The sequence below is a fragment of the Panthera pardus genome, unplaced genomic scaffold (assembly GCF_024362965.1).
Source record: "Panthera pardus isolate Hobbes unplaced genomic scaffold, ASM2436296v1 HiC_scaffold_25, whole genome shotgun sequence".
NCBI classification, from domain to species: domain Eukaryota; kingdom Metazoa; phylum Chordata; class Mammalia; order Carnivora; family Felidae; genus Panthera; species Panthera pardus.
In genome coordinates, this window is record NW_026526821.1 from 94,667,562 (window position 1) to 94,687,323 (window position 19,762).

The 19,762-nt window shown below is 40.1% G+C and overlaps 1 protein-coding gene across 5 annotated transcripts in view; it reads left to right on the top strand.

Moving 5' to 3' along the window:
* Window positions 1-19,762, top strand: part of CTNNA2 (catenin alpha 2) — a 1,099,255-nt gene that overhangs the window by 383,768 nt on the left and 695,725 nt on the right. For all 5 annotated transcript variants that reach the window (XM_019443126.2, XM_019443134.2, XM_019443137.2 and 2 more), the window contains one exon: window positions 1,175-1,378. In XM_019443126.2, coding sequence (XP_019298671.1) covers window positions 1,175-1,378 — 204 coding nt within the window. The remainder of the gene's footprint in view (window positions 1-1,174; window positions 1,379-19,762) is intronic.

Here is a 19,762-nt window from a genome sequence, read left to right on the forward strand (position 1 = left end):
TGGTATTCATTGGGTCTTAATTGGTTTTATTATTCTATTTACATTATTAGTATGTCAGTTACTGCCTTGTGTCCCGATAACCTTAATGATTCCCAGGTCCTCATACAGGTTAATCTGTCTCTTGAATTCTGGATACATATTTCTGTCCACCACTGGATATCCCCACTTAGGTGTTTCCAAGCTCCTCAGACTTAGCAGGGGCAAAGTGAAGCTTAAATTCTCTGCAACACTTTCGTGTAAAGAAGTATCTCTAGGGGTACCTGGGTGGCTCAGTCGGTTAAGCGGCCAACTTCGGCTCAGGTCATGATCTCGCGGTCCGTGAGTTCGAGCCCCGCGTCGGGCTCTGTGCTGACAGCTCAGAGCCTGGAGCCTATTACAGATTCTGTATCTCCCTCTCTCTGACCCTCCCCTGTTCATGCTCTGTCTCTCCCTGTCTCAAAAATAAATAACACGTTAAAAAAAAATTAAAAAAAAAAAAAAAGAAGTATCTCTATTTTCCCCTTAGGTAGGCTCCTTCAGAACATGCTAGTGTCTCTATCATGATGCTGTCAGCTAATTGTGACAAATTCCACATACGTACAATGAAGCTTTTTCTAGGACACTAGTTTTTTATACAAAATATGTTCATCTCTGTTCATCTCTGTACAGTATCTGTCCATTGGATGCTATTTGCCAAGGTTTCACAAGGCTTCCTTTGTTGGGATTCCCCACTTCTCATGAAGTAGATAGAACAGGTACACTAGTCACCACTAATGCATCTTTAAGTTATTGATTACAAATCATGTTCAGCTCTGGGCCTCTAAAATCTTCCCTTAATCCTTCAAAGTGCTACAATAAAATTTGCTTTCCCTGAAGGCTATGCATGTAAAAAAAACAAAAACAAAAAAACAAAAAAAAAAACCCGTGTCACAATCTCATTTGAAAACTCTTTGATTGAGGATAGCCTTTTCCAAGAACATGTTCTTGAAACAAGATGTGCTGTTTTCTCCCTGAAGATTAGATTTAGGGGAGAGTCTCTTACAGACAGTTGCTACTTGGTCAAGGCCACCTTGGTGTCTCTCAATGCAACCAGCTACTTCTCTATGGAGAGTCTTGCCTTGGATATTTCTGGTTTAGAAAACAGTGTGCAAAGGCAGTCATCTCTTCTCTAATTCTTTCATGGTGCTGCTTTCAGAATAAGATAATCCTGGACCCCATGACGTTCAGCGAGGCCAGGTTCCGGCCGTCCCTAGAGGAGAGGCTGGAGAGCATCATCAGTGGCGCGGCGCTCATGGCAGACTCGTCCTGCACACGTGATGACCGGCGCGAGAGGATCGTGGCCGAGTGCAACGCCGTCCGGCAGGCGCTCCAGGACCTGCTCAGCGAGTACATGAACAACGTAAGTCCCGGGCTCCGGGGCTCCACGTCTGGTGGGTTTGGGCACCGTCTGGTGGCTTTTAGGAAAGCGTGCATAGCAGGAAGAGGGGACAGGTGTTTTCTGGAGAGAGTCAGGTGAGACTGAAGAACCGCTTAGGGAGGGTAATGCCCTGAGCTCGGCTCAGGATGCACTGTTAGCGGCGAAGAGAGTGGTGGAAGAGACTTGTTGTGAAAACTTTGGCTGTTTACTTGAATGATTTTGTGGTCATTTTGATGGCTGACCCTGGATTGAGGTAAGATGGCAATCGGTAAAAAAAGGATGGTGGATGGAAATGACTGAGGATCGAATGAAGTCCTCCTGTACAAAGGGTGGCTGTAGATACTCATGGTCATCCTTAGGAGGCATTGATAAGCATAATAGATTAGCAAATGTTTATACAGGCTTGGTTTAGGTGGAAAGGTTCCAGTGGCAATGCAACGTGGAGGAAGTATTGATTCATTGTGCAGCTGGAAGTCCTTATGAGAATCAGTCTGTAGACCTTCAAATGGGTATTAGTGATACCCAGCGATTTTGCAGCACAGGCAGTAGCTGTCCTCTCCTACAGTTGTAAAGTGGGATGGTCGTTACAGACCTGAAAACTATGCAGAGAAGATGAAATCCATATTCTTGGTTGTGAAAGGCACTGAATTATGTTTGTATTGATTTGCTACCTTCATTCAGCTAAAATTATGTGGGTGGTGCCCACTGCTTACAACCATGAATGATTTGGAGTTTCTCCTGTCCTGGACTCCTAGGTTTGAGAGAATTCAGCACAAAGTGGCAAAATGTAGGTACAGTGAGGTCTGGACATCACATGTTGAAGGAATGCTCTGCATGGTGGTCAAGCAGGGAGCAGGGACACTGAAAATCTGCTCACGGCTCTTGAAGCCCATGCTGGGTCCTGTTGGAGCACCATGAGGCAGCACTGAGACAATGCAGTCAACCCTGGCCTCCCTCCAGCCCAATACTTCTTACTACCTGCCCCCAACCCTGCTGACCTGCAGCCTACGGGTAGAGCCAGGAGTCAGCATTGACAGGAACTGTCTGCTCCTGCCAGACTCCAGAGAGCTTTGACCTAGAAAACAAAAAGATGTAGAATGTCCTACAACCTGAAAACCAAAAATCTGTCTCCTTTCCATCAACCTTCAGATTCTTTGATTTGGGAAGACTTGCCCCTTTCCAGCACACAAAGAATAAGGTATGGATGTCTAATGTGGATGCTTATGAGGATTTCTCCATATGACAATGGATGGCCAATACTTTCTGCGACTTTGGTTTATGGGTGCTACGCTGAGTAAAGCTAGAAATATTGACTGCCACTGTCTCCTATGCTGAGTGAATTTTTTGAATAGTGGATTTAACAAGAAAGAATGCTTATAAAAGCTGGGACTCTATGTTTGTTGTTTTTAACAGAATAGCAGTAGGTTACTTAACTTGCGTATGGAATTTGGTTTATAGTAAGGCATACTGGTATTTCTATCCATGAAGAATTATTGCCCAAGAAGAAGTAGAAACAGAGATCACAGTGATGCTTAAGATGTCAATATGAATAATTCAGGGGAAAAAAAAGTATATTCCTGTGAATAGTAATCACAGAACGGGACTAAACAAGAATTGATTGAGAAGTGACATGCAATTTTCAGGTTGGTGTCTAGAATCCTGTGAAGTAGAAGTTTTTTTCTTTCAGTGTAAACTCCTATAGATCAGCAGAACTATGGATTTTTGTATTATATTGACTCTAGGTGCTTGTTTTTCTCTTCACAACCTTGTGATACAGGAATGTTTTGTATTTTGTGTTATGAAAACTTGGTTTCTACTTTGATATGGTTACAGATAATACATGGGCGGGTTTAGTGCTTAAATTTCAATGTGTACAAATTCTCTTCACTTTGAACCATCAGGATCAAAGCCTTGAACTAAAATACCTCCTATTGACTTTGATGTAAACTGTGTAACTTCACGCTTCTTTGGTGATTTCCAGGTAGAACTGGATGCAGCTGCATCAGCTTTATATATCTCCCCAGTGCTCTCATTTCTACTTTGAAAATACCAATTTATGTTTGGGTATGGCATATAGGACTATAAACCCCACATACACCTCTATGCCTTGACTGGAAAGTCTGTTGTATTTAACAGTAACCAGTAAATTAGTGGTGCCTAGGCTGTTGGTTATAAGACACTTCTTTTTAACGTTTGTGAGCTCTGGGAGTAAATGTATTATCAAATAATCACTCTGCAGATTTTCATCTTAATGAGCTAAACAATATCATTAGGATAAAGTATTTATTACATAGAGAAGAAAAGATTTAAAAATGGGCATAACTGAGACTTGAGGATTCTAAAAATGTCCTGATCTTTCACTGATGAACATTCAACTTGTGAAGCTCACCTGTAGGCAAAGCTGTTCTAGAATCTCGGAAATGCCGAGCCATATCCAGTGCAGGGAGATGGAGACTGGGAGGGAGAGCTGTGTACTAAGTGATTAGGGGAAGGTGTCTGCATGGGCCATGTGCCTTGGGTTCCATGGAGCTCAGGAGCTAGCATTGTGCGTTAGCTATTTTCACAAAGGTATATACAAACTGGTGTGTGTGTGTGTGTGTGTGTGTGTGTGTGTGTATGATTTGAAGATGTAACAAAAATCAGGTACTTCAGAGAAACTGGTAAGAGAAAAAAGCACTGGGTAAACAGATGCGTGTGGCAAAAATTATGGTCACAGAGTATGGCTGTGATAGAAAATAAAATCCGTGCGTCACCTTGTTTTGTCAAGTTGGTGATGTAAGCCCAAATGAGAAGGTTCTTTAAAGAATCCTCCCTTAAATAGAACATATTTGTCCATATTTGAAGACTGATAATGACTCTTTCTCCAAAAGATGTGTGGCCTTTGGATGAGTGCCATCAGAGTGGTGCTTGGAGTATTATGCTGAGTACTATAAATAGTGCCAAATTATAATGAAGACATAAACTTTTCTCTGTAACTTACAATTTTAGACAGTTTTTTTTTCCTGTGGCAGTAAATTTTTTTCATTAAAAAATCTTAAAAGTGGTCCTAAGATAGGCAACAATTAGACATGGTATTTTATTGATAAGGATTTTATGGTGGGTTCAAATATTATGTCCATTCAACAAATGTGTTTTGGCTACTTTGGGCCAGGCGCTGTTCTAAGTTCCTGGCTTATAGAAGGGAACAAAATAGACAAAATTCTCTGTTCTCTACCCTCTAGTTGGGGGAGACAATAATTTGCACCAAGGCCCTCTCAGATGATGACAAGTGACACAGGAGAATGTAAAACAGGGAGACAGAGAGCATGGGGTGTGGCTGTAAATAAGGATGGCCTGGAAAGTGTTCATTGAGCAGATACTTTTGTTCGTAGACCTTCTGGAGGTGAGGGAGCAAAGAGCACTTGAGGTGAAAGTAACAGCAAGATTAAGCACCTTGGGAGCAGGTGCCAAGGAACCTTCATGGGCCCAGGATCATGGCTGTTAGGAATGAGTGGGGCCAGCAGAAAGCGGTTCTGCAAGGTTACAATGTGTCTGACTACCCAGGGCTTGTGCTGCGTTCCATGGAATTTGACTTTCACTTTAATGGAATAGGAGTTCATTTGGAGAGTGTTGGGAAGAAATGTGTCTGTTTTATGAACACAAAATGGACATCCATCCGTGTGAATGGCAGTTGCGGCTCTAACAGCCACCCTGTGTGGTATCTTTAGTTGGTATGTTCATCTGGCTTTGCTTGCACAGAAAATTCCGATTTTCTCAGGTGTAACCATTTGTAAAGAGCTCACTTTGCAATGCCTGGATACTTTGCTAGACAGATTGCATTTGGAAAGGGAGCGAAGTAGAAAAATTTTGTTTCAAAGTTGTATCACCAAAAATATCCAACTACTCACATTCTTACAAAAGACTAGCAAAGTATAGTAGTCTCACTACTGAACCTAAGTGCGGAACAATAGAGAGATGTGTTAAACCATTACTTATTTGTGCACCATTTGCTGGTAGGTTTCGGTGAGAATATGTGATAATCATATGTGCCTGGACTTTGTGTGTTGTGGTGCTGTGTGGTCTGGTTCAGTTTGACATGCATGGACACTCTGTGTTGCTCTAAATTGTTTTTAAGACTAATGCCGAACTATCATTTTTTCAAACCACCAAAGTTTAATTGCACAATGATGGCAGAGAATCAGGTGGCATAAAGTAATGACTTGTCTCTGCTGTGTTAAAATGTGTCAGGTTATTTTTTAATTGTATTTTTATAAGTAGTTAAAATGATATATTTTTACAAAATACTTGAATCCAACTTTTTTCAAACCTCCCAAGGTACCTAAGTGGATCCCTGGAGATAATTTGTAAACCACTAATGTAATGCACATGTTAAAAGCTGATGTGGGAGTGTATATACATATTACAAGTGTCTGAAGAATCATTGTCTTAGCCTTTGCCAAAGAGTGGAATTTATTGTAAAGAGAGTTCCCAGTGGGTCCAGTTTGTGAGGGATGAAGTCTGAAATGAGGTCTGAAAAGTTCATGCTCCACCCAAACTAGGTCCTATACCATACCAAGGCTCCAGAATTCAAAAGTATATTAGTAACACGTGAAGTGATATCCAGAGTGGAGGGAACTCTGAAAATAGTGAGCTTGTATCCTGTTTTGTTGTCGTTTGTTTTCTAATGATGCAGATGCAAGAGAAATGTATGTTTATTGTAGATGATAAAAAAGAAAAAAAAATATTTAAGCTATCACCCCTAAATATAATCATTGTGAGCAATTTTGCATATGTCTTTCCAATGTTTTTAAACTTCAATAGTGACACATTTGTACACACATGGAGAAACACATAGGCATATTATACCTTGAGTTAAAAAAAAATAGAGTCATTGTGTATGGTATTTTGTAATCTATTTTCTTAATGTTTTGTGAATATGTTACCAAAGCAGTAAACATTCTCTAACCTTAGGTTTACTGGCTGCTTAGCATTTTATTATATAAATATGTAATAATTCATTGTGAAGCAATTCGTTCTGACAGTATGTCTTATAGAAGAGTGTTGGGAAAGAGAAGTAGGGAAGCCTTTTCATGCTGGCAGCATAGAATATTGCTCTAGACCTAAAGTACAACCGAGGAAACAGTGAGACAGTGAGGTGGCACAGCTTTACAGTTTAGGTGCTTTAAAGGGATCGCTGAGAATTTCATACAGTGAAACTTTGGTATGTGAAGACATTTTAAATGCCTTTGAGGTTTTACTTAAACTTCTCATAGGTGTATTTTTTTTTTCTTTATTGTGTTGGTTTTTCTGTATAACCTTGCTTTTCATTTATCAGAGTTTCCCTAAGTTGGCTATAGATAGTACTGCAGAGAGGGGTCTAGGACAACCAGCGGGCAGGTTCAGTAGTTGGATTTGATCTAGGGTCTCAGAGAAGGCCTTGAAAGCTTCTAAAAGGAGTGCCATCAGAAAGATAACTTTGTCACAGAAATTCTTGTGCTGCCAAATATCTCTCCGGTGGGGAGATAGAAGAAAGGCTGAGTAGCTGTCATCACTTAATAAGGCTAGTTGCTAATTACACATATAAACTGCTTCAGTTTTATGTAGGCCTTCTCATTTCTGTCCTTTCAGTTACTATGTAGAAGAGGGGGTGGAATTCACAGATGCCAGTTCAGCTGATGACAAGTGTCTCTACCAAAAGATTTGGCTTAATATAAAATAGAAAGTAATGTTTGAAAATGCTCGTGGGCCCTTTTTGACCCGGTGTTGCCCGTACTTGCCTATAAAAGGCCTCTGTTTTAAGAGGAAATTTAGAGCTGTCTTAATGGGACTGGAAGTTCCATTCAAGGGAAGGATTTCCAATATCCTAATTTGATGTCTATGGAGAGAAGCTTTTCCTTGTCTTCTCCTTATTTTCATTTTTTCTTCTCTCTCTCTTTATACTCTGTGCCTTCAAATGTGCTCAGTGCTCTCATCTCCATGAATTTTGAGCTTCAGATTCATCTGTGCAATTATGCTTCTTGTATAAAACTTTTGCTCTATGAAGAGATAATTTTTAAATTGCTTTTTAGTTGGTATTCCCTGCTCAGACATTGAAAAAGTACAATTAGTTTACCAAATCCTTTTCCTAAGGTCTAAACCTGTTCTTTGAATCTACTCTTCTAAGAAATACGGTTGGGAAGAGAAGTCTTTTGGATAGCACATGAGACTTCATCTTTGAATTACACTGCACTCCCATTTGCCTCCATTTTTAGGAAGTTTTCAGTGTGACTTCTGGAGGTACGCTGGCACTTGTCCAGAGTAACACATTATTTTAAAATATTCTTAGCATATTCTTTTTCTTTAAAAAAATTAAGCTTATTTATTTTGAGAAGAGGGTGCATGAGCAGGGGAGAGGCAGAGAGAGAGAGAGAGAGAGAGAGAGAGAGAATCCCAAGCAGACTTCACACCATCAGCACAGAGTGCCATGTGGGACTCGATCTTGCAAATCGTGAGATCAAGACTTGAGCTGAAACCAAGAGTTGGACACTTAACCGACTGAGCCACCCCAGTGCCCCTCAGATTATGTTTCTAATGGTGTTCAACTGAGTTTGCTGCAGTGGGATCTCAGAAGGCCAAGGGAATGTTAAGGAGAGGTATGCAGAGGTATGCAGAGAAGCACTGGCTCAGGCTTTGGTGATAGGAGAATGTCCAGCCATGTTGGGGAAACATATTCCCAGGGGTAGTAATGAGGGTGAGGGAAATCGTGCCATGATCAGATGTGCCACAGAGTGCTAGAGTGCTCTGAGTGGCTCCAGGAAGAGATGGAGACTGGCAGGTGGTTGGTTAGCACAGAACACCGGTATGGGTAACATCTAGTCCTCATGGGAGCGTGCCAGGTCTCCTTGGTCTTAATGCACAGTATGGGGCAGTTATCCTGGTAGGGGTGTTAAGCCCTTTGAAAAGTATATTGTGCTGTATACATGTTCGCTGTTACCTATTATCAGCTCATTACATGCAATTGAATGACTTACAGGATCCCAGAACAGATAGGTCTGACTAGATTTGTTTCCTTTGGATCATCAAGGTCAGTTCTTAATGCAATCTCACATGCCATCTCTTGGCCAGGAAAGGTCCTTCCTACATGAAACTCTACCATGTTCCCCACTATGGATAGTTTAGCAGAGTTTACAAGCCTGTGCTTTGTAACGACCTATACACCCAGGTTCAAATCTTTGTATTGTCCTTCGTATCTGACACGAACTTGGGCAAAGTGGATAGACTCTGAGCCTCAACTTTTTCAGCTATAAAGTGGGTAATAGAATTTACCTTTGGGAACATTCAGAGATCAGATGAGGCAGTGACAGCCAGAGAGTAAAGTGTGAAAGTCATGTTTACTTCCATTTTCTTCCCCAATGCTCTTCTGTCCCTGTTTTGTTAACCTCAAATAAAAACTCTATTCTGTAAAATTCATTGAGGGCTTTTTGGAGATAATGAGTGTAATAGATAAGGGAAAGCATCATTGGGTGTGTCTGGATGGGGGCTGAGCTGCCAGAAATGTACCTGGCTGTGTGGCCCTGTTTAGGGCAATACCGTGGACAACACTACTGACAAAGCGTGGAAGCAAAGGAGACTCCTTTTAAATGGGCTTTTTGAGACCTTGGAGAAAAATGACTAAGCTGGCAGTCCTGAGAAATCAGAGAGTAAACAACAGGAGGGCCAGGCCTCTGAGCTGTAAGAGGTTGGAGAGGTTGGATGCAGTACAGCTTTGTCTGAGTTAGTAGATGACATGCCTGCCTTTTCCTGGTCCTTTAGGCTTCCAAGAGAAAAAGACCAGGGTTCTCCCTTGAACATGGGAATATCTCTAGTCCCTGTAGATCAGGGAGACAGACTAAAATTCTAAGGGTATAAGCCTGGGAAAAATTACTGGTATATCCTACACATACAGCCTTCTTCCTTAGCTCTAAAATATGATTCTGTGATTCTTGGGTCTTAGGATTAGAATTTGGATTAGTGGTTAGAGGTTGGAAGTTTTTGTTAGTGTTTTCATGGAACCTTCAAAATTTACTTGAAAAGGTTCAAAGTGGTCACCCATAGCATAAATTTCAGAAGCTTGACCAATACTATGGCAGGCTGAGGGATCTATGTAGGGCATTTACTTATACTGGGAGCTCCTAAAAGTTGGCTGGGATCCATCAATAAACTTAGTGGGATGTACTTGATAAGCAAAGATGAGGCCCACTGGCTGACGGTCTCTTGAGAGTAGGAAGATTTTTGGAAAAGCAGTTTGCCTTGTTTTCAAAATGAAGTTCCCAGTATTGGTTCTATAATGAGTTAAGTCTGAGCAATAAAGGTCACGACAGCTCTAGATGCTTAATGTTGATTTCTCTTTGGAGGAAAAGAGGTGCTAAGCAATCTCAATCAATCAATCTCTCTTTCTCTCTCTCTCATTCCCTCTCTCTTCCCCTTTTCCATCTCTCATTTTTCCTTCCCTCCTTTTCTTCCTTCTACCTGGTAGAATTTTTTTAATGTTCTTTTTAATGCAAGGATGGACTCACAGGAATGTAATAAATGGCAAGAAAACAAACTAGAGACAGGTCTGCATATTCCTTCTGGCCTAGACTTGGGCTTTAAATGGGACAGTATGTAAAGAACAGGTGACAAAATCTAGGGCCCCACTGGATAGCCAGATTAAGGATCACAGTATAAAGCCTGGATTCTCAGATGGTGACACTATTTGGGCATGGTGGAAGAAGAGAAAACTTACCTACAGAGAGAAGCAATGGAAATGCATGCTGTCTTGGTCTTTAAAGATCATCGTAAAAAAAGCAAAACAAACCCCTTTTCATGCCACCAAGAATTTATAACCACAATCTCCCCATCACTCAGTTTTGGGGTCAGCACATGTTCTAGGGTGACATAAAATGTATCCAAAATTTCACTTAAAGACATCCTGAATGTTGGGCTGCCAGGTACCTGGCAGAAGAAAATACCAATCCTCTCTAGAGGAACACATTTTAAACCCAAGCCTCAAAGAATTTCTACAGATAAAGTTACAAGGAGTGGAAGTTGAGATTCCAGAATCTCTAAACACAAAATGACACAAGCCATCCTGAATGAGAGTTGGCTAAAACAACCAATTATAGATCAGACCTACAAGGGCTGAAGGTTGGCAGTTAATAGATACAGAGTGTAAACTGTCTCTAAAGAAATGGAAGACGGTGTTGGAAATGTGATGAATGAACCAGAGACGGTCAAAATTGATTGGGAATCTTAGAAGGCAGGGCTGGGAGTTGCGTGGTAGGGGAACATGGGTTTACTTGAAGGGGTGGGACCGGAAGGTCCTGGCTGCCACAAGCCTGCAATAATAGAGAAAGAAGAGATAGGGTAATTGGGGGTGTCTGGAGCAGTGCTGGCAGTAACCTCTTGAGTAAAAGCTGTTTATCTCTTGTCGCAACTCTGTGCTTGGGTCTCGGTCACATTATCCACAGTGGACTTTAGAAGGAACAGAAAAGGTCAAATCACAAAGAAAAATGACTAAATGAAACAGGAGATGAAAATAAAAATCTGCCTTAACAGCAAAATTAAGTCCCATACTTAAAATTCTAGCTAGTTTCTTTCTCCTTATCAAATAGATCCCTCTACTGAGTCCTTGAAAGTTGGTTCTGAATCATACAAGGTCAATCAATATGATGAGGAAGAGCAAGTAATGTTATGAGACAGTAAGGGCCTGTCTTTGATTTAGTCAATGAGCAGAGATTCTTGACAGAGTTGACTGCTGAGTCCTCAGATTTGGCCATCCCAGTTGAGACAGCCGGACAGCACAATCCGTCAATTGATCTTCTTGGGAGAGCCTTTCTGGTGTTTCGGGGAAGATCTCAAAGCTGTCAGGGAAATCAGCAGGCTGTACATCACCACCAGAACCATGAGGCTGGATAAACTTTTCCTTTGTGTTCTCAAAGAATATGGGAAACCCATAACCCTGGATTTCTTGTTCCTGGATGGGCTGTTCCAAAGATAAGCTCACAAGGGCCTCTTTTCTTGGGTCTAATCCTGCCTGGAACCCATCCTGAAAAGTTTCTTTTGATTCATTTAGGAAATTGTTACACTGGGAGAACTAAGTGTTTCACTGCTGCCTCCGTAACTTTGCACTTAGCATCCTTCTGACTGGAATGTTCTTTCTCAAACTTCATACGGCTGGCTCTTAATATCATTAGTGTGTTTGTGTGAGAGGACCTGCCAGCCTATAGAATTACAGCTTCGCTTTGTGTTGTTATTGTCTGGTCCTCCACTGGATTTTAGGCTCCCATGAGGGGAATGTTGTTTTGTTCACAGTCTCTAGGATCTAGAGTGTCTAGCCTGCTAAAAATTTTTGAATTGAATAAAATAATTATCTTGCATTCTCTAATAATAATCATGAGGAGGGGGACGCCTGGGTGGTTCAGTCACTTAAGTGTCCGACTTCGGCGCAGGTCATGATCTCACAGTTCGTGGGTTCGAGCCCCGCGTCAGGCTCTGTGCTGACAGCTCAGAGCCTGGAGCCTGCTTCAGATTCTGTGTCTCCCTCTCTCTCTGCCCCTCCCCTGCTCATGCTCTGTCTCTGTCTCAAAAATAAATAAACATTAAAAATAATAATAATGAGGAGAAGGAAGAAGGAAGGAAGGAGAGAGAAGGAACAAGAACAGTAGCAACATAACCCATATGTTTTGAGTCCATCGAGTCCAGTGTTTTGGAGCAAAATGGTTTATGTTTTCTGTCTGCTCTACTACCTAGACCAAACTACAAATAAATTACCTAAAGTTAACTATACTTGCCTTCTTCATGGCTTATTTTGAAGTGCCCAGATATTGCCCTATAGTTAAAACTATATGTAAAGCCCTGGCAGGGGCCCAAATGATCCTAGTAACTATAAGTGGAGAAAAAAAAATGATACAAAATGTGCCACTTGTTTGCTTTTTAGTTCAAAGAGTCCCACCAAGCTGCTTATTCTTAATTCTGCCATTTTAAGTATTTCTCTAGACTGAGCTGTTTGGGCATGAGTCCCTGAGGGAGGTATGGGAGGAGCTGGGCCATTTTTAGTTGTAGAGAATTCCACAGGCTGGGCTGGGGACTTTGGAAAATACTTAACTCGTGACTTCCTGAAAGGCATAAAAGCATTTGTGTATATGTATCCAAGAGATAAGTCAACATAAGGAAAGGGTCACAATTCAGCTGTTGGACTTTAGAAAGTGTCTCCAGAGGCCCAGCCCCAGCCTGTGGAATCAGTTTCCTAAAGAGGGATTAATACTCTCTAACTTTAGAAAGTACCCCGAGTGATTTCTATGAGCAGGTGACTTAGGAAACCCCTGATGTATAAGTCAGTGGATCACATCAGGAGTTGATTTAATATAGCGTGGGCTTAAAATGGGTTTTCTTTTTTGTGAATGGAGACAAATACTTTTGTAAGAAAGCATCAAATGAATATCACCTGGGAAGTCTGATTGAGCTACATTTCATCTCAGCCTGGACATTTAGGATTTCAGAAGAGACTTGTGAACCTGGATAGCTAATCCCTTCTTTGAATTCCTTAGAATTAGACAAGCAAAGCGGAACCAGTAATTCACCTGTGAGCTATTAAATTGAAGGGCAGCTGTTTTTTTTCTTTTTTTCTTCAAAGCTCACCTCTCTCAAATGCACTTCTTCCTACACATCTACTCCCCCATTTGTAAAAAGACAGTTTATCATCCTTGGAAAGACTCTGCTCTCAATATGTGCCAGAACTAAAATACCCAGTCTCACAGATGATTCAAAATCCTTTTTCTTAACAGCTTAATTGCTGATTTCAGTTTCTCCTAACTCTGCAGGTTTGGCTGCAGCTGACAGATTTATAGCATCAACCCAAGGCTTTGCCTTTGCCAGTTGATACCTTGAATTGAACTTTGGTTTCAGGTTCTTTTGGTGACTATTCTAGGGTGCAGTTTCTGACAGGAAATAGTGTTTCACCTGACTGCCCTTGGGATTCTTAAATCTTTTTTGTGTATCAGAACCACATAGGGAAAAACATATACGCTAGGGCCCAACCAGACCAACTGTCCCAGGGGATTCTCATGCCTCCAGACCTGTACCAACCTTGAACTAGGCCAGCATTGGGGAATCACCCAATTTAACATCATTAGACTCAAAGACAGGTACCATAATTTTTCTTTTCCTCATTTTTCTCAGTAATGTTTTCAAAGTTATATTTATTATTATTTATCTTCACCCTCCAAATCACCACTCCCCCCACCCCCCCAACCCTCTGTCATGGAACCAGTGAACACCTCTGCAGGCAGGTATTTGCATTGCTTTCCTGTTTTCCTCCTGAGGTTCTTCAAGAGCACAAGATTGGCACGTTATGTAAATTTCATCTCAGCAGGGAGAAAAAAGACAACATTGGCTCTTGTATTATCATTCTGCACACTTAGGGGTTACAGGGAATCCCTTAAGTGGCCTGCAGTCTGGTGACTAATTTCACACTTTTGATCCCTGCCAAAAAAAAGATGAAAATACTTTGAGAGAGGTGTTTTTCTCTGTTTTCATGAAACATTTAGAAATAAAATTCTCTAAACATCTTATCATAGATAATGCCTCTTTTATCACCATTGGCCTGATTTTATGCTTCTTATCTCTTGTGTTTGCTCCCTTTCCTTCATCTGTTAGTTTTCCTTCCACCATTTGTAAAACCTATGAAACCATATCTCTTCTTTTTTTTAAAATTTTTTATTTTCCTAAAGGCCCTGTTGCCTCATTTCAGGCTATTTAGAGGAAAACAAGCAGCAAGATATTTGCAAAAAAAAAAAAAAAAAAAAAAAAAAAAAAATCAAGTGGTTAAGGACATTTTCTAAGTAACACAAACAGAACTGAAATTGGAATTCAAGTCTTCTGGTTTCTTCATTGCCTCTCTGATTCTTTCCCTTGCCTCATGATTTATATTTTAATGGACTTAGATATAACTTGGATTTTTAATACTCTTTTTTTCTCCATTTGAAACCCTAAACCATGTGTTATGTTTTCCCTAATATTCCTTTAGATCTCTCAGTGTTAGTCATATGGTACACAATGGACAAGTCTTTCTTTTGTAGGCATCTATAGATCCTAGCAAAACTCTGTCAAAATCCCAAATAGAAAGCAGACAACAGCAGCCTTCTGGGACAGCCACTAGAATTAGTCTTAGAGGGGCAAAAAGGACCTTTGTTGGTGGAAGTAGGTGTTAATGGAGCAATTAAATCTGACCTTTATTTTTTTACCCCAACAGTGCAGACTCTGCTGGCTTCAGTCTCTAGTTGGAGGGTGTAGACCTTTTAGGAAACAACAGTAGAGACAATAACTGTAACAGCCAGCCTTGGTGCGTCAGCTTTCTCATAATTGCCCAGGGGTTCAGTGTAGTGCCTCTGCTTGCACCTAGCCATGTCTGTCCAAACACCTGCCTTTACCCTTTCCTGAAAACAAACCTTTGCCCGCAGCCTAGATGAGGAGAGAGGATCTGGAGGTCTAACTGCTTTTTAAATGAAATTTCAAATAGTCATCTTGTTATTAACCTTCCCCTTCCCCTCCCTTTCCTCCAAAAGAAGCTGATGCCTCAAATGTGTGCATCTTTGAGGGCTTTACAGTGTGAACTGGGTCCCCATTGCTGGCTTAGGATTCTGCTTTCTCAGATCTACTAAATGAGTCAGGACACCTCTGTCTGACATCAAAATATTGCCACGCTGTTTTCTCCTATTTTCTTTGTCGTTAAGGATTAACGCCTTTAAAAGAAAACTGTTTTATGGTCATTTTAATGGAGTTTCAGAAAAGAGCAGTTATAAATCAGTGGGTTAAAACTGCCATCTTCAGCCATACCTTTTAGGGAAGATTATAGGTTCCTTCCATATCTGTGTCCAGGGTCCATGTCATTTTACACCCTAACTTGACTGAGGAGACGAAGAGAGCTGGGCCAATCAAAGCATTTTCAAAGTGAGCTGAGAGTTTTAGATAAAAGTAGAAGGGAAACTTAGTGTCCTGGAATAAAGCTTCAAATGGGAGGACCTGTTTGATCTGGGTACTCTGTCGTATTTCTGTGTCCATGCTATTCCTAACCAAAGCATAATAGATATTGGTTCCAACTTAGACCTTGAAGAAAGTGTGGTTGTGAATACTGATCTTGTTGTTCGTGTAGGATAGTTAATGATAGAAGCAGAACGTTTATCACATGATAAAGAATCCTTCGGAAACTTTCGCTGCATTTCAGTCTGCTTGATGCTGTCTTCCTCTTAGTTACTGACAGCAGCTGTGCAACTGACACCATCCTACGATCCATACCACTGTGTTAAGGGAGAATGGAGATTGATTGATGCTATTATCTCAACCATTTTCTTAGAATCTGGTAATTCTTAGTGTCTCTCCCAAAATATTTAGAGCTGCAAACTTTATTCATTGAAATGTCTTTGTAAATGGAGTATTGTGAATTTGTTTGTTTTCTAGAGGTTACTTGAAGTCAGTCAAGTTTATCTTGTGAATTATTAGCTCTTTTCCCTCAGTGATGTTATTTTATATATGACTCTGGCACTTATGTTTTTCTATCCTTAGAACTTTTATCAAGCATGTGACTGAATGATTTGATTTATAAAGAGCCACATTGATATTTCTATCAATTCTTATTGGTAAAAAAAATTTATAACCAGCTGCCAAAGTGAGTGATAAGAAAAAGAGACATGGGGCACTTAACATTCCAGACAGCCATCGGGGAGGCTCTTATGATGTATCCCTAATATATCTTGATTATTAGCATGTCACCTGATGAAATTTTCCCAGCAAAATAAATACATCCACAAAATAATTCTCACTAAACCAAAGACTATTTGCTAACAAGTCACGTGTAGTTGGCATATGTCTATATGTTTTAAGGGTAAGAAAAAAATAAGTTGGTTTATTAGTTTTGAGACTACATTTGCTGGAGACCTAGCTTCTTCAGGTCCCAGTAGTGAGTGAGGAGGACCTGGGAATGAGTGTCCCCTCTGCCTGCCCCCAAACCTACCTCTCCCTGAGCAGTCCTGATGCTAATTGAATTAAATATTTGGTTTTCATATAAAATTTCACTTGGAAAAAAAACACAGATCCTGCTGGCAAGATAGATTTTGGAAATTAATGGTATACTTTATACCCCTAAGATTTTTATCTGAAGTAACCAGATAATTGACAGGAAAGTTAATTGTAAGACATCAGTTATTGAGGTATCTGACCAATCTGTGATTATACTCATGGATCTGAAGATTAGGATAAAATAGAGAAGCTCAGCTCTTTGCAGATAGGCAGACTTACACTGAAATATCCAGACGAGCACAAAGGATGAGTCGTTCACTGCATTGTAGCTACCAGTTTAGCTGTAAACAGTCTACTCCAACAAGTGAGAATGGATTTGGTCACCTCTCTGTCTCTGCCCCGAGTTTCCTAGCAGTCCCTGATCCAACCTGCTGCTCCAGGAAGCCTCTCTCATCACTCACCACAGGCTCTATGTGTGCCCTTTAGGCCAAGAACAGCACGCTGATGACAAGGTGTAATGCCACATCTCTTGGCACTCATCATTTTCATTATTTTCTCTAGAAATTATCATGATTTGCAGTTTTTAGAATAACACAAACATAATATTTGCAGCAGAAATAAGTTACAGTGTTCTAAAATATCTCCATAACACATTTTATTTTCTTTATAGTGTATAATTTTCTTCCCTGATAGCTATAGATGAATTGAAGGCCTTTTCCTACACTGTAATGATATATTGAATTATACCAATGCAGTTTAGCAGAACTAATGCTTACTCACTTGCTGGGTAAATCAATCTGTTCGTTTTCTGTAAAATAAAAAGGAAATTATAATGGATAAACTTGGGGATAATGTGTTAAATTTATATAAAGTGATTATAGTAACAAAATATTTGCTGTAGGGCTATTCACTGGCAGGGTGAGAAAAATTTTATTTCTTTAAAAATTTAAAAACTAAAATTTAGAGTTGAGTACCTAAAACTGGAAAGAATATTGTTAACAATTTATTGAGTATCTGTTATCTTTTAGGAGTTACTTGATTCAACACTACAGAGTGATGTGCAGTAGAACTTATTTTGGAGCTCTTTACTGTTATGAGACTATGAAGTCCCTTCCAAATAACAATGACAAATAGATAGCAAGGTAGAAATAGGTAGATAGGAATCAGGTTTGGAGAGGGACAACCGGGTCAAGATCCTGAATTATTTGTCAGAGGAGGCACATGAACTGTTTGGAAGGTGAGTGGGAATAAGAGAAGTCAGGGAAAGAGTACTTTAAGTGTAAGGAATAATACAGGGTAAAATTCATTGTACAAATGTGTGGATACATTCTGAGCGCTCTGAGTAGGTCAGCTTGATTGGGTAAGAGGCCTTTAAATAGAGAAAAAAAGAGTTTGCCAAAGAAGGTTGACCTTAGACTGCAGACGACTGTAATTCTAAATTGAGAAAGACATGCTTTATTGTGGCAGGCAGTTGTTTATTGAAAGTTGTTCCATTTGGTTTGTGCATGGGGGTGATACTGGGTAACCTGTGCATTATTGTGGAACAGCCATCCTGCCTATACAGCACAGAGTAGCTTCTGAGAGTGTACACTGGAGATTGGAGGCCCAGAGACAGATTAGTGGACCCTTCGGGAAGTGCAGACAGAAAATAATACTAGGAGCTAGGGAGAAGATGGGGATATGAAAAGGAGAAAAACAGGTTCAAGGGAAAAGGTTAGAAGTGACTTGATGACTACTTTTGCTTTGCTTTGTGTTTGTTTGTTTGTTTATTGATTGATTTTTAGTGGAGGATGGGGAAGAAACAATGATAATGCTTTTATGTTCTCACGAGACATATTTATTCATTTAACTAGCAGGTCTCTAAGTTGGGGATGATCTAATTCATTGACGATATTATTCCCTACACCAAAAAAAAAAAAAGAAAAAAGAAAAGAAGTCATTTAACAGGGTTTATTATGAAATTTATTATCAAATTGGTTTCCATTCAACACCCAGTGCTCATCCCAAAAGGTGCCCTCCTCAATACCCATCACCCACCTAACAGGGTTTAAAAGTCTGCCACATACTGGATTTGATCGTAGGATGTTTTATCACTACGTAAATACTTAACTTCATCTGCTCCTTATTATATTCACACAGTAGACCATTTTTGTCTTTGATTTAACATTGACAGCTGCCAAAAGCTCATGGTACGAAGTGTGTTGCAGTCCCTCTGAGTCCTGGCATCTCACACCTCATGGTCCACTTACAGGCTGAGTCTCTTGGCCAATGACTAGTCTAGAGAGTGGGCCTGGCAAACTACCCAGAATCTGCCTCTCAGGTGGTCTTTGTTGGTGCAATGTATGGGGCATGATTTTCAAAATGTTATTTTAAAAATGGAAAACATTATTTCTTTGGGAAAAAGTGACCTTAAAAGAAAATACTTATGTTTGTCTTAGGTTTATTGAATCTGAATGGGTCATTTAACTTTCTCAATACTTTAATGATACATCTAAAATTGTGTGTTGGAAAAAGGTTATGAGTGTGGGATTTCACAAAGATCTCAGACCAGTTAAGAAACTCGAGAATCTCCTCTGAGGATAATGTGCTACCTGGAGTCTACCTTTTGGTAGTCTCTGCCCTATGACAGCTATGGTTTTAATAGTCATGCAGTTGACTTAAAGCAAGGTAATATTTCCAATAGTTAACAGTGTTCAGGTATTTATTTGGTATCCATTATGAACAGATCACTCCTCTAGACACATTGAGAAACACACAGTTGAATAGAAGAGCCACTGTGTGTAACTTCAAGGAAATTATACTTCAAGGTAATGTCCAGAAGCATACTACTCTATTCATTATCTCTGATTTCAAATAGCTAGATTTTGAACATCGTGGTTATTCATGACACAAGAAATAAAATATTGTGTTGATTAAGATGAATCTGATTCAAATGATATTTGATACATTATTATCCAAGAAAGGGAGTATTAACTACTACAGGAAAAGTGATAGATCTGCCTGATTTCCAGTCAGCCCGAGGCCAATTTCATTTAGTTTAGGTGATATAGATGGAATTTATGAAGCAGCTTCATTTATCTGCAGACATATCTGATAGGCTCAGCCTCTCAGTGTGGTTTGAGATCCCCCTGGGAAATGCTCTTTTTGCCTTGATACATGATCAGTTTCAGTCCAACCAGGGCTGAAAAAACATGGTGGTAGTTAGCATACTCCTGACCTTGGGGTACATATAGTCTCTTTCATCATAATAAAAGACAAAATTAAGGAACACATTATTAATGGGATGACCTGTAAGTTCATAGATGAAATATCTGTGGCTACCACAACCCTACATGGATTTACTGAGTACAAGCACAACCTCATTCTTCTTTTGGC